The sequence below is a fragment of the Protopterus annectens genome, chromosome 13.part0, assembly GCF_019279795.1.
Source record: "Protopterus annectens isolate FY-2018-M chromosome 13.part0, PAN1.0, whole genome shotgun sequence".
Lineage (NCBI taxonomy): Eukaryota > Metazoa > Chordata > Ceratodontiformes > Protopteridae > Protopterus > Protopterus annectens.
The window spans coordinates 917,116,991-917,132,041 of NC_056747.1; the positions used below are offsets into that span (position 1 = coordinate 917,116,991).

The 15,051-nt window shown below is 44.7% G+C and overlaps 1 protein-coding gene across 1 annotated transcript in view; it reads right to left on the minus strand.

Moving 5' to 3' along the window:
- PSME3 (proteasome activator subunit 3) overlaps positions 1 to 15,051 on the minus strand; it is a 425,070-nt gene that overhangs the window by 202,094 nt on the left and 207,925 nt on the right. The window contains exon 2 of the mRNA XM_044054678.1: positions 8,680 to 8,792. Coding sequence (XP_043910613.1) covers positions 8,680 to 8,778 — 99 coding nt within the window. The 5' untranslated portion in view covers positions 8,779 to 8,792. The remainder of the gene's footprint in view (positions 1 to 8,679; positions 8,793 to 15,051) is intronic.

Sequence of the window (15,051 nt, forward strand, 5' to 3'; positions counted from 1 at the left end):
TCCCTCATTTCATGCAAAGTTTCCCCAAAAGAGAAATCCTCAGGGGGTAGAAGCTGAATGAATGGATTCCTCAGCATCAGAATCCTCATAAGGTGGGAAAGAATATTCCTGGTCAGAAGAAGAAACTGAAAAAACAGAAGCCTGATCAGAGGAGTCATAATACACTTCCTGCCTTGGTCTTTTGTCTGGAGGGGGATGTGAACCCCTAATCATAGTAAGTAAGTCTTCAGCCATCTTGAGTAACTGTTTCTGAGACTTAGGTGCCAGATCAGAAGAGGCCTGGGCTGCAGTCTTTGATTTGGAAGGAGTCTTTGCCTTTGGCTTTGCCTTTATTAGAAGCCGAGTAGGCCTGAAAACCCCTTCAGAAGCCGGTACCTGCACAGCGGCTCCGGACCCATCTGAAGGAGCATTGTCCGAAGGTCCTGCAACAGAAATGTTCAAAAGCCTAGATGGCTCCTCGTGGGAGTCCGTTTCGGCCATTGGTTCCGAAATGGCCGACGACAGGGGCTGCAAAAGCGCCTCACTGACGGTGGCCGAACCTAAAGCTGGCTCTGCTTGTACAACATCGTCTGATTTGGACCTCGGAGGCCTGTCTTTATCCTTGCGTCGTTTGTGAACTCCAGTAGCAGGAACCGTATCAGACGACATTTTGTAATTAAAACGCCTACTGAAGTAATGAAATGCAAAATCGTACCTTCGTTTAATAGTACGTTGATTGAATCTAGCACAAAACTGACAACTAGCTATGTCGTGGTCAGGGCCTAAGCAAGGAATACAGTAAGAATGAAAATCCGTATGAGATATTTGCTTCCCACATGAAATACAATTAACGTTTTCTGACATCGGACTGGAGCAAGAAAAAAGTTTCCCCAACGGGGTACTTAGCCTTGAGTAGGAGAAGAAAGTCTTTGGACTGAAGTACGTTTAGAAAAAATTGTCAGGAGTCAGCCGACCGGCACTTGCAAAGTGCTATCACCGCACGGCAAGAAAGACTGGAGAAAATGGCATCGGCTGTCAGCTTTGTACTCCTGGCGCTCTGACATAAGGGAGCATGGCTGAACAGCCGACGCCGGACCCAGACTTTGGGATTATGGCCGACCGAGGGCTGCCTGCTGGCAGGGGAGAACCCTACAGTCATGACTGCAACAGTGAAACACGAAGAACATCTGCAGGCAGTAACGTAACACATGCACATAAAGAGAGACAGAGAGAGAGACGCGCGCGTCTACACACAGACGCGCGCGTCTACACACAGACGCGCGCGTACACACAGACGCGCGCGTACACACAGACGCGCGCGTCTACACACAGACGCGCGCGTCTACACACAGACGCGCGCGTCTACACACAGACGCGCGCGTACACACAGACTCCAAGGCAGACGGAACTGGAGGAATTGGTGTAGGTTCTGGAATACTTTCTCTAACACCTTACAGTATATTCTGAGGGACTGAGAAACTTCATAGTTCTCCCAAAGAAAACACCGGTATATTCCAGAAATAGTCTCAGAGCAACAGAACCCCCTCACAGGAAGGATCAAAAACTGACCTCTCCTCTGAGTCTGAATCAGAAAACTAAGAAAACCCTAGATCTGTCCCTTTATCCTCTCGTCCAGATTCAGAATCTTGAGTCTCTTCAGGAAAGGAAATAGCCCTCTTCCTTTTAACAAAAAAAAATACCTCAAGAGGAATCAACAGCCTAAATTAAACCCTGAGCAAAAGCCAGTATTCTACTAAAGTCTGAGCAAGTTTGAGGAGTAGATACCTGCTTCATTTTCTGCCCCCCCCTTTTTTTTTAAAGAGGAAAAAAGTCCAACAGTGTTAGTAGTGGCAGCAGCAGCTTCCCCATGGATGAGCACAGCATTATGACAAAACAAGGAAGCCTTCCCCTGTTCCCAACTCCAAGGTCTGACAAGAGTGGCTCTCCCTTGCCCATGCGTAACCCCTGGTCCACAGTGGCTGTAGGTTTCTAGGTAAAAGATGAGTAGTCTGAGGTGCAACAAATGACCACAGAAGAGTCACCCACCTGTGGATGAAGCAAACTGCTAGCCTGCTGTGGAATCACTGTTTGCTTAACTTTTTCTTTTTGGGGCTGGAAGCAAGACTGGCAGTGGCACTGACAGTTTCACGGTCCAGCGGAAATGGTGCCTATTTTCCGGGTGGGGGCGCAAATGGCAGTAAAAATTAAAGGTCTTTAAAATCCCACCCCCAAGGCAAACAGTAAAAAGCACTTTAAAATACTTCGCCAGCCCCAAAAATAATAAAAATAATTTCTCCACAGAGCAAAAATTCAGTTACTTTAAACAACTTTTAAATTGACAAGAAAAACAGTGCCTTTGTTTAAAAGTACAGTACAATCTCACGACAGTCCATTCAAATACAAACTCCTGGCTATAAAATAACTTTCTTGACCAGGAAAGTGCAATACTAAGCAAAATTATTAAATGAAGTTATTTTCCCCTAAAGGGAAAATAACTGCCCAGCAAACAAAAAAACAGCACAAGCCAACCACTGACCCTTGAAAGCATCAGAAGAGCATACACTTTGGTGGCAGTAAAGTTCTACAAGGCTTGGCGCCCAGCTCGAGCTGCCTCACAGTTTGGACATATGGAAGGTACCCTGAAGCTTTGGAAGCTGGGTGGCTGCTATATCCTTGGCAGGATATTACCCACATAGCTAAGGCTACTGCAGCAGTGATCAATATGATGAAAGTACAGTTTTGTACCTACCATAAATGTAGATGTCCGATAGGTATGCATCTGCAGTCATCACATATGGGTTGTCCTGCCTCAGGCAGCCCTTCGGTCGGCCGGATTCCAAAGTCTGGGTCCGGCTGAAGTCGCCCTTTCCCCGTCAGAGCGCCTGGGGTATAAAAGCGTCAGCAGACGCCATCTTCCTCAGTTTTTCTTACCCCAGATGCCAGGTGCCCTCTAAGGAAGGCTAAATTTGGAGAAATGCAATAAATTCCAAACATGCACAGCAGTATATATAAATATATATATATATATATATATATATATATATATATATATATGTATGTATCAAACAGATACACCATAACAGATATCCCTGTCATAGCTAGCTGGGGTTAAGTACCCAAAAATTACCACAGAGGGGAAGGAGGGAGGGAAAACCTGACTGCAGATGCATACCTATCGGACATCTACATTTATGGTAGGTACAAAACTGTACTATGTCCTTCAAGGATGCATCTGCAGTCATCACATATGGGTAGAATACCATAGCCAATCTGGGGGTGGTAGGAACTAAGTAAAAGAAGGTGTAGCTAAAATTCCCTGCAGGACTGCTGTAGCAAAGCCTGCTCTGGATCTGGAATATAAAGGTAAATTGTAATGCTTGGAAAATGTATGCACGGAGCTCCATGTAGCAGCTTCTAAAATGTCCTTGCTTGGTAGCCACCCCTCTTAAGAAGGCTGTGGAGGTGGCTGTAGCTCTGGTGGAATGAGGCCTAATGTTAGCTGGCACAGTTTTTCCATGAAAGGAGTAACAAAATCGAATGCAATTCCTTATCCATTTTGAAATTGTCTGTTTGGAAATTGCTTTTCCTTGTGCACCAGCAGCATATGCTACAAACAGCTGGTCAGTTTTTCTGTAAGTTTTAGTTCTGTCCAAGTAGTAGCGCAACTGCCTGTGAATGTCCAGGGAATGCAGAAGTTTTTCCCCTTTGTTTTGTGGATTTGGAAAGAAGGTAGGCAGGTGAATAGCTTGGTTCAATGAGACCCTGGATACCACCTTTGGCATAAATGAAGGATTGGTTCTCAATGAGACTCGGTCCTGTTGAAAAATAAGAAATGGTTGTACTGCCATGAGGGCCTGTAACTCAGATACTCTTCTTGCTGACGTTATGGCTAGAAGGATAGCAGTCTTCCAAGACAGGAACTGCAATTCCGAAGATGCTGCTGGTTCAAAGGGTGGCAGTGTTAGTTTTTCCAACACGAAGTTAAGGTCCCATGTAGGCACTGGTGGTTTCCTTGGAGGATTGATGTTTTTAATTCCTCTTAGAAACTGCCTTAAGAGAGGATGAGAGAAGACAGGTGGATCAGTATTGTATTCTGCTGAAATTGCTGAAGCATGGATTTTAATGGAGGAGTAAGACAGGCCATTGTGGAGCATTTCTGCCAAGTATTCCAAGATATGTGCCATGTTCATCACTGTCGCATCTAGGCCCTTTGTGGTGCTCCAAGTGTGATATCTCTTCCATTTTGCTGAGTAAGCCTTTCTTGTGGAAGGCCGGCGAGCTTCCATGATGATATCCTTCACTCTCTTGGACAGCTTATCCTGGGTAGAAGTCAAGGTATTCTCCAGGCTGTTAGTTGCAAGGTTTTCAGGCTGGAATGCAGAGTTTTGTAATTGTGCTGTGTCAGGAGAAGTGGCCATTGAGGAAGAGGCCACGGTTTCGTGCGTGACATGCTCTTTAACAGTGGGTACCAGTGCTGTCTTGGCCAGTCCGGAGCTATCAGAATCACTTTTGGCTGCTCTGTCCCTAAGACCTTGGTCATTAACGGAAGAGGTGGAAATGCATACACTGTTCAAGTTCTCCAGCTGAATGAGAGGGCGTCCACTTTCCATGCTTGTGGGTGGTATGTCCTTGAGCAGAATTTCTTCAGCTGATGATTGTGGTGTGAGGCAAAAAAGATCCATGTCCGGCCTCCCCCATGATTGTGTTATCTGAAAGAAGATGTCTGGGTGCAGCATCCATTCGTGTGCATCCATGATATTTCTGCTTAGGCTATCCGCCAGTATATTGTCTTTTCCTGGCACAAACTGTGATTGCAGCTCTATATTGAGTTTCAGGGAGAGTTCCCATAGATTCATTGCCAGTCTGCAAAGAGGGTAGGAAAGGGTACCTCCTTGTTTGTTTATGTACCACATAACTGTGGTGTTGTCTGTCCTTATTAACAGGTGGCCTTGATGCAGAAAGAGTTTGAAGGCCTCGACTGCATGTATCACTGCCAGCATTTCCTTTTGGTTTATGTGCATGCATAGCTCCTTTTGTGACCATAGTCCTTGAATACATCTGCCCTCTATGTGTGCTCCCCAACCGTGGTCTGAAGCGTCCGTTGTAATGGTTTGGCTGGCTATTGGTTTGCTGAAGGGCAGACCCCTGTTTGACTGGCTTGCTTGAGCCCACCACAGAAATTCCTTTTGGAGGCATGGAATGAGTGGGAGCAAAGCTTCTAAGCTGTGACTGTGCAGAGTCCATAAACTCCTTAGGTATCATTGTAGTTTCCTCATATGCAGCCTTGCTTGTGGAATCAGAAGAATGCAAGATGCCATGTAACCCAGGGCCTGCAGGATTTTCCTTGCAGTCAGCTGAGTTTGTCTTGTCAGGTTCATGAAGTATTCCGGTAGTTGTCTGTTTTTCTTCTGTGAGAAAAGCCATTTGGGTGGTTGTGTCTAGATCCGCACCCAGAAAAGTTATATTTTGGGATGGAACACGTCTTGATTTGTGAATGTTGACTGTATATCCCAAGGCCTGAAGTAGGAGGATGGCATAATTCAAATGCTTTACCAAAGTTTGTTGGCTGTCCGCTTGTATAAGGCAGTCATCCAGATATGGGTATATTTGAATCCCCTGAAGTCTGCAGTGTGCAATTACTGATGCCAGTCATTTCGTGAATACTCTGGGCGCAGTAGATAAGCCAAAGGGCAATGCTGAGAATTGATAATGCTCTGAACCCGCAAGAAATCTGAGGTGCCTTCTGCAACTTTGTCTGATAGGGACATGCAGGTATGCCTCCTTGAGGTCCAGAGTTACCAGCCAAGACCCCTTGCCCAGCATGGGAAGGAGTTGCTGTAGAGTCAGCATTTTGAATTTTGGCACAATGAGATAGGTATTCAGTGCGGACAAGTTGAGAATAGGCCTCCATTGTTTTTCTTTTCTTGGAACAAGGAATAGTCTGGAATAAAATCCTTGGCCTTGTTCTGAAATAGGAACCTTTTCTATAGCTTTCATTTGCATTAAGTTGGAGATTTGTTTCAAAGCCTCTGCCCTTTGATTTGGTGGCAGGTCTGGCATGCCTTTTCTGTTTGGTAATGTGTGAAAATGGAACCTGTATCCTTTGTCTATTATTTGCAGTGTCCATTTGTCTCTTGTAATACTGTGCCAATTTTCTGAGAATAAAGAAAGCTTTCCGCCCAAAGGTGCTTCTAATTGAGCCCTGGTTGGCGGAGTCGAAGTGAAGTCATTGAGTCTGTCCTTGTGCAGCAGTTGTAGGTCCTGCACTACCTCTCTGGTTGGGAGGCTGCCATTGACGTCCTCTGTAGGAGCCTCTAGCTTGCCCTCTACCTCTGGCACGCCTGTTCCTGCCTCTCTGAAATCTTTCTGTGTCCGGAAAGGACCAATTCTTGGCAGGCCAATTTCTGCTGAATCTTGGCGGTTGGACTTGTAGAAAATCTTTGACTGTTTGTACAGATTTTGCCTTTTCCTTAACTTTCTTTAAGACCTCCTGAGCAGTGGAGCCAAATAACCCTTGCTTCTCCAGTGGAGCATCCAGAAGCTTAGCTTTAACATGGTCTGACAGAGATTGTTCCTTCAGCCAAGCATGCCTACGTATGACTGCATCAGTCATAGCTGACCTACATGAAGCTTCCAATGCATCATAACCACACTGCAAGAAATGGTTGCTAACCTGCTGGGAGTTATGTACCAGATCCTGAAGGGATTTGCGATCTAGGGGTTCAGGTGAAGACAGTTTAGTTTCTTATGCAATTCATCTAACAAATACTCTTGGTACTGTATCATATGCAATTGACAATTTAATGCCCTCATAGAAAGAGTAGCAGAAGTATACACTTTTTTACGCCATCTCTCTAAAGCCCTGAACTCCCTTTCAGAGGGTAATGGATTTTTAGCAGTGGTAGCTGCAACCCCTTCAGGGCCCTGGGAAATAGTTTCTGGATCAGCAGAGTGGGCCTTGTAAAGAAAGTGATGCGAGTCCGGGACCCTGTAGTACCTATCGGGTTTGACAGGGACCGGAGGAAGAGTGTCAGGGGTTAAGCTAGACTCAGAGTACACATCATTAATGACATTCAAAACAGGAGGAATAGCCAAAGGTCTATGCTGAGGTAAATGCAGAAAGGTTCTTAATCTCTTCCTAGAATCAGAGAATTCCTGGCCCTGCCATTTGAAATGCTCTCTCATAGTGTGCAGGGTCTCCCCGAAGGAAAGTTCTTCAGGAGGGGAGGCAGAGGGGATAGATTCCTCTGCATCAGAATCCTCATAGGCTGAAAAGGCCTCCTCCTGGTAGTCCGAGAGAGCAGAGCCATCAGAGGCCTCCTCTGAGGAGTGGGGATCAGAGGGCTCAACCCTGGGCCTTTTGTCTGGAGGAGTTTGAGAGCCCCTGTCCGGATGGGGCTGTGAGCCCCTACTTAAGGAAATTAGGTCCTCTGCTAAACTTAGAATCTGAGAACCTGTAGTGGGTCCCTGAGGAATAACCCTGGGAGGCATAGTTTTTGTATGTTTAGCAGCTTTAGCCCTGGTGAATGCCTTTATGGAAATGGATGCAAGAGGCCTGGCTGCACCATGTGCTGGTGTAGTTTTGTCAAGAGGAATTGTGTCAGAAGTTTCCAAAACACCAGTTTCTGAAGGAAATTCAATAACCGACTCAGCAGGGGCCTCCAGGGCAGAGGTTGTCAGTTGAGCGGTTTCGGAGGATGGAAGTACCAAGGACTCTGTTTCAGCCAAGACCGAGACACTTGCGGTAGGCCTGGCCGTGGTTTCAGCCGAAACCGCGGCCCGCGTGTATCGGTCCTTGTCCTTCCGTTTTTTAATTAAATGGGAAGTCGGAGTCTCCGACGGCATATTGTAAGCAAAACTAGCCCCAAAAAATTCCTCTGCAAACTCCGCCCGACGTCTAAGACTGCGTCGGTTGAAGGAAGCACAGGCAGAACAGGCCGAGACGTCGTGGTCTGGGCCTAGGCAGGGGAGGCAGTAAGAGTGGAAATCCTTATGAGGTATTTGTTTCCCACAAGTTAAGCAATTATTAGTTTTATCTGACATCGGCTGAGGCAAGAAAGAGTCCCCAACGGGGTACTTAGCTTTTGAAGTCTTCGGTAGCTGAATTACAGGAGCTGGCCGACCGGCACTTGCGAACTTGCTTCTGCTTCGGGCACCACGCGGCAAGAAAGACTGAGGAAGGTGGCGTCAGCTGACGCTTTTATACCCCAGGCGCTCTGACGTCGGGGAAAAGGCGACTTCAGCCGATGCCGGACCCAGACTTTGGAATCCGGCCGACCGAAGGGCTGCCCGAGGCAGGACAACCCATATGTGATGACTGCAGATGCATCCTTGAAGGACATCATCTTTATGTTATGCAGTTTACTCTGCTGCCCAAATTCAACCATGCAATAAAAGTCAGGCCAAGGGCAAAAGGGAATGGCATCAGAAGGGAAAAAGACGAGAGTCAACAGCTATGTTTTAAAACACAAACAAATATAGAGCTTTGGTTAATTTCTTGCATCTTGCATTAGATATAAACACCACATTCATCAGAACTACAGTATGTTAACATAAAACAAACTAATGTGTTTTTTGTTTCAACTATTTTAAATTGGTAACCAAATCAAGTTATGTTCAAGAGGTATGAGAAAAAATATGTTGGGCAAGATGGAAAGAAAGGTTATAGAATGTCAAAGATAACAGTAAAAAGGGACTCACAGTATTGCATCGTTCTATAAGGATCCTGATTTCAGGTTTAACTCTCTCAATGATGTCCACAAGATGATGGTTGCTCTTCAACATTCCATGGGGCATCATGTACACCTTTGTACCTGCCAATATAAAAAAAGATACAAACTCGATTCCTGTGCAGCAGCACAAACAATGAAAAGCACCAACAAATAAAAGATGAAAAAAGTTGTAAGAGTATAATTTCAAAAAGCAAAAATGTAACTGTGTAGCTATCTGTATACATTCCCAAACTTGCATAAACTAAAAATTTTTCTTTTAATCAAGTACATTTGTGTCTACCAGAAATATAGATGTTTGAATGTCTTCAGTGTTGCAATTATTACTACCGTCTGCCATGGAAGCCCATGACCACACCCATTACCAGAGATGTGCATTCTTCTCTTGGCCTGGCAGATGCTGCCCCCCCCCCCCCAAAACAAAACAAAACATCAGGGTATAAGGGTCATCCGCTGGTGTCATTTTCTCAGATCTTTCTTGTTCTCAGAGGACTACAGCTCCACTTTCCAAGGCCAACAGCACAAATCAACCATACTGTTACAGGAAGTTAGTGACGGAGACTTGAAGGGGTATCTAAATGGAGAAAGGGCAAGAAGAGGTATAGATGGAGCTCATTCCAACCCAGAGCCATGACCGAGGTGAAGGAAAGGATACTGCAATAGTGAAGACACTTGAAAATCTAAATTTATGTAAGTGGACACAACTGTATTAAATACGTGTTTCACTGCTGCAGTAATGACTACTTGGGAGGATTCCCTATGCTACAGGAAGGGAAGCTGGAGAGCAGATATCGAGCAAGGGATTGTATCCCCTCCCTGCAGGACTGCAGAATCGAACCCAGTTCTGATTCTAAAGGGTAAAGGACAAGCTGTACTGCAATATTTAGAATAAGTGTGGACCGAGGATCAGGCTGCTGCCTCTACAACATGTTGGGTGGGCACCCCCTAATAAAAAGAGGTGGCTAAAAAATTGTTTCTGGAAGATAATTCCCCATTAGGGAAACCCCTCCACTCAGAAATTACCCTTTTACGAAAAATAGTAGCTTATCTATTTTTTCACTAAAAGTGGTATTTCCTCTAAGAAAATCAAAGTTATATATTCACCATAACTAGGCATCTGAGTTGTCCATTTTCATTCTTCCTCAAGATATGAGTTATGGATCTGATCCTCAGTTCCGACTTGACCACATACTACAGACATTTGGATCCAACTCTCGAGCGTCTCCCTGTATCCATAATGCCCTGGTCCATCCCCAATACCTCAGACTGAGCTTGCTGCAATAAAGCATTCAGTAAATAACAGAAAATGAGAATAGAAACTAGAGAATAGAAATAGAGCAAGGCTCAAACCTAAAACTACAGGTTACAACAAAACAAATCCATCAGGTCACTGCAAAAGATAACAGGAAGGAGGTGCAGTTGAGGAAGAATGAAAACAGGCAACACAGGTGCCTACTTATGGTGAGTACTTAAACTTTTACAACTGATGTTGTCCTTTTCATTCTTCCTCAACATCCAGGACAGAGTCCTCAGCCATGTAAATCTTGGGTGGCTCTCAATGAAGGATATTCTGGAGAACTGCTGAACCAAAGGCAGCTCTACTTCAGGAAATTACATCCAATTTGTAATGAGTAACAAAGGTATGAGCACTGGACCATGTGGCAGATGCGCAAATATCAATGGAAGTTCTTGACCAAAATGCAGATGAGGGGGCCACAGATCTAGTTGAATGGGCCTTTAGAGGTTTTGGTAGAGAAAGGCCTTTCTGAGAATAAATCTGGGAAATGCAGCTAGTTATCCATTTGGCCAATGTAACTTCAGAAATTGGAGATCCCAGTCTACTAGGTGAAAAAGAAACTAGTCTTTCTGAATTATTTTATTCTGTGCAAGTAGAAACGCAATTGTCTGTGCACATCGAAAAAAAGATATAGCACATATTCTCTCCTTTGTTAGAAAATTTTGGAAAGAAGACTGGTAAATAAATGGTTTGATTAATAATACATTCAGAAGCCAATTCTGGTAAAAAAAAAAAAAAAAGATTCATAAGGTAACTTTGTCTTTATGAAAAACAATGTAGGGAGCCTTCAATGAAAGAGCCTGGAGTTCGGAAATCCTTTGAGCTGAAGTAATAGCCACTAAAAAGGTGTTTTTTCAAGATAGATCCTTAAGTCAGTCTTTGTTGACTTGAGTCAAACCTTGCAGTACTACTGTTTAATCCAAGGGAAGTGATGAGTCACTAAAAGTCTAAGCAGGAAGGTGCCTTTTAAAAACACCTTACATAACTTGGAAGCAGCCAAACAAGACTTTGTCCCCCTGAATGAAAATTAGATGCGACTGCTAATTGTACTATGATTGTGGAAAACCTAGTACCTTCTCGAAAGAGGGAAGCTAAAAAGTCTAGTACAGCACTGATAGGGGCAGTGAATGGATCAATGTTGTTCTTCAGAGTCCAAAATGAAAATCTTTTCCATTTACTTTTCTAAATCCTTTTGGTGGAGTCTTTTTGTGAGGATAAAAGTATGGAGTGTACTGGGAAAGAAAGCCTGGACTGTCTGGATATTAATGGAACTGAAGAATCCATGCAGTTAGGTTGAAGGCTGGGATATTTTATCCCTGAGGGATGCGACTTTGGTCCAGTGTCCATGGAGGACAGCGACGATGAGACCAGAGGAAGGGGAACCACACCCAGCAAGGCAAAAAAGGGGCAATGAGAATGACTGAGCTCTTCAATGAACTGGCTTTCTGTAAAGATTCTGGAATCAGAGGTATTATGGGACAGGAAAAAAAGGAGACCGGAGGGCCAAACGTGGATTACAGCATCTCTCAGGGACTACCCCTAAGGGGAGAGGGGGGGTCAGGGAAAAACACTGGCTGCATTTGCTGTGGGGAGATGCTAAGAGATTGTAGCATGGTTGGCCCCAATAGCAGAAAATTTTCTCCTCCACTGACTGACTGAGACCACTAGTTAAGCATGAGAATGGACCTGAGTTTGTCCACCTGTACGCTGGATTTCCCTGAGAATGTGCATTGCTATTAGAAAGCAGTTGGAAGAAAACACCCACTGTCACACACTCACAACAACTCATCCGAGGGGGTAGTACAGCGTTCCCATTTGTTGATGTACCAGACAACAGACATATTGTCAGTTTGAATTGCAATGGTCCCCAGAGAAAGAAAGTACAGTGTACACTTACCATAAATGTAGAAGTTTGAGTGTATTCACTGTTGCAGTAATCTTCAGTCGGCCTGATTAACAAAGTCTTGGGTCCTGTGTCGGCTGCTGTCTCTTCTTCCATGACGTCAGGTAGTCAGGGGTATAAAACATGCAGCTGACACCATTACATCATTTTTTTTTTGCCCCAGATGTCAGGTGCCCTCCTAATGGGAAGCAATTAAATTTATAAATATACAAGGTTATACCTCCAACAAAAAAACAAATACACTAAAAAGCTTTTAAGCATAGTAAAGGAAAGTAGAGGTATAGCCAAAAAGAAGTCAGGGGGCTGGAGGGAGGGTAACCAGGACTGCAAAAGTGAATACACTCCAACATCTACATTTATGGTAAGTGTACACAACTGTACTATGTTCATGTTTCACTGTTGCAGTCATCACATTTGGGTAGATTCCCAAAGCTAAGGTTGGGAGGAGGAAGTTAGATAGCAATAGGACCAGCAATAAGCCCCTGCAAGACTGCAGTGGCAAAGCCAGCTCTGGATTTAGAGAAAATTGGCAAATGATAATGCTTGGTGAAAGTATGTACAGAACTCCAAGTAGCAGCTTCTAGGATGTCCCTGGTAGGGACGCCTCTGAGTAAGGCTGTAGAGGTAGATTCAGCCCTGGTTGAGTGGGGACTGATACCCTGTGGGATAGTTTTTTCCATGGTGCTTACAGCAGAAATGAATGCAATGGCCTATCCATTTAGAAATGGTTTGCTTTGAAATAGCCTTCCCCTCTGTCCCTGCAGCAAATGCCATCAGCAGTTGTTCAGATTTCCTTTGAGGTTTAGTCCTGTCCAAGTAGAATCTAAGTTGTCTGTGCACATCAAAGGAGTGCAGTTATCCGTTCCCCTTTGTTCTATGGATTAGGAAAGAAGGTAGGTAAATGAATGGACTGACTAAGAGCCACACTGGATACCACCTTGGGCATGAATGAAGGATTGGTTCTGAGGAACACCCTGTCCGCATGAAAGATGATGAAAGGCTCCACTGCCATAAGGACCGGTAATTCAGATACCAGTCTTGCTGAAGTGATTGCTAAAAGAAAAGCTGTTTTCCAAGAAAGAAAATTTAAATCTGCAGTAGCAGCTAGCTCGAAGGAAGGAAGAGAGAGTTTCTCCAAGACAAAGTTAAGGTCCCAAGGCTGGAGTTGGAGCTCTCCTGGGTGGTCTTACATTTTTGGCCCCTCTAAGGAAAGTACAGTTTTGTACCTACCATAAATGTAGATGTTCGACTGCTAATACAGCTGCAGTAATCACATATGGGTTCGCTGCCGTCAGGCGGGTCCTCGGGCGGCCGAATACCAAAGTCTTGGTCCGGCGTCAGTTGTTGTCCCCTCTTCCCTGACGTCAGTGCGACAGGAGTATGTAAGTTACAGCCGACGCCATATTCTCCAGTCTTTCTTGCACCAGATGTCAGGTGCCCCCAAAGGAAGACAATAGATAAATTATATATATATATATATATATATATATATATATATATATATATATACATATATATATACAAGCAATGCAATGTCATCAAAAAAGAGTAGTTGCAAGCAAATACACCATAGGAGGATAACCCAAAATAGGTTGAATGAGGAGGTGTTAGCCACTTAGTCCTATACCTAGAGGGGAAGGAGGGAGGGAAACCTGTACTGCAGCTGTATTAGCACTCGGACATCTACATTTATGGTAGGTACAAAACTGTACTATGTTCATCGTGCATACAGCTGCAGTAATCACATATGGGTAGAATCCCAAAGCTACGCACAGGGTGGTAGGCACTAGGTAGAACTGGGATGAGCCAGAATGCCCTGCAACACAGCAGTAGCAAAGCCTGCTCTAGTTTTGGAATATAAAGGCAGGTGGTAGTGTCTAGTGAAGGTATGTACAGAACCTCCAAGTGGCTGCCTCCAAGATATCTTTGGTAGGAACTCCTCTGAGGAAGGCTGTGGAGGTAGCAGTGGCCCTGGTAGAGTGTGGTCTGATGCCTACAGGGACAGATTTCCCATGATAGGAATAACAAAAACGTATGCAGTGGCCTATCCATTTAGAGATTGTCTGTTTGGTAACAGGCTTCCCTTGAGCTCCTACAGCATAAGACACAAAAAGTTGTTCTGATTTCCTGAAAGGTTTAGTTCTGTCCAAGTAGTAACGTAGCTGTCTATGGATGTCTAAGGAATGCAGCAGCCTTTCCCCTTTGTTTTGAGGATTGGGGTAAAAGGTAGGTAAGTGTATGGCTTGATATAAAGCTACCTTGGATACCACTTTAGGCATAAATGACGGGTTGGTTCGAAGGGAAACCCTGTCCTGGTGGAAGATAAGAAACGGCTGCACAGCTATGAGGGCTTGAAGTTCCGAAACCCTACGAGCTGAGGTAATGGCCAGAAGGAAAGTAGTTTTCCAGGACAAGTATTGCAAGTCTGTTGACGCCGCTGGTTCAAAGGGAGGCAATGTTCATTTTTCTAGTATGTAATTAAGATCCCAGGCTGGTACTGGTTGTTTCCTTGGTGGTCTTATATTCTTAGCCCCTCTGAGGAATTGCCTTAAAAGTGGGTGAGAGAATAACGGTGGATCCGTGTTGAATTCTGCAGAAATGGCGGAGGCATGGATTTTTATGGAAGAAAATGAAAGTCCACTACTCAGCAGCTCAGCTAGATACTGTAATACCTGAGGCAGATTCAGTTTCCTAGGGTCCTGTCCTTTTTTCTCATTCCAAGAGCAAAACAGTTTCCATTTTGAGGAGTAAGTCTTCCTAGTAGATGGCCTTCTGGCCTCCAGAATGACATCCTGCACCTCTTTGGAGAGTAGGCTCTGCTGTGGTGTTAAGGAATTTTCCATGCAGCAAGATTGAGTGTTTTTAGCTGACTGTGAAGAGTTTTGTAGCTGTGCTGAGTCAGTAGAAGAGGCATTAGAGGTAGAGGCCAGGGAGGAGTAAGTGTTAGGCTCCTTAGGAGTGGGTACCAATGCTGCCTTGGCCAGTCTGGAGCAATCAGTATCATCTTCGGTCTGTCCGCTCTTGCTTTCAAGAGCACTTTGGATAGAAGGGGCAGAGGTGGGAAAGCGTACACTGTCCATGCTGTCCAACTGAATGACAGGGCATCCACCCTCGATGCCTTTGGGTGGAATGTCCTTGAACAG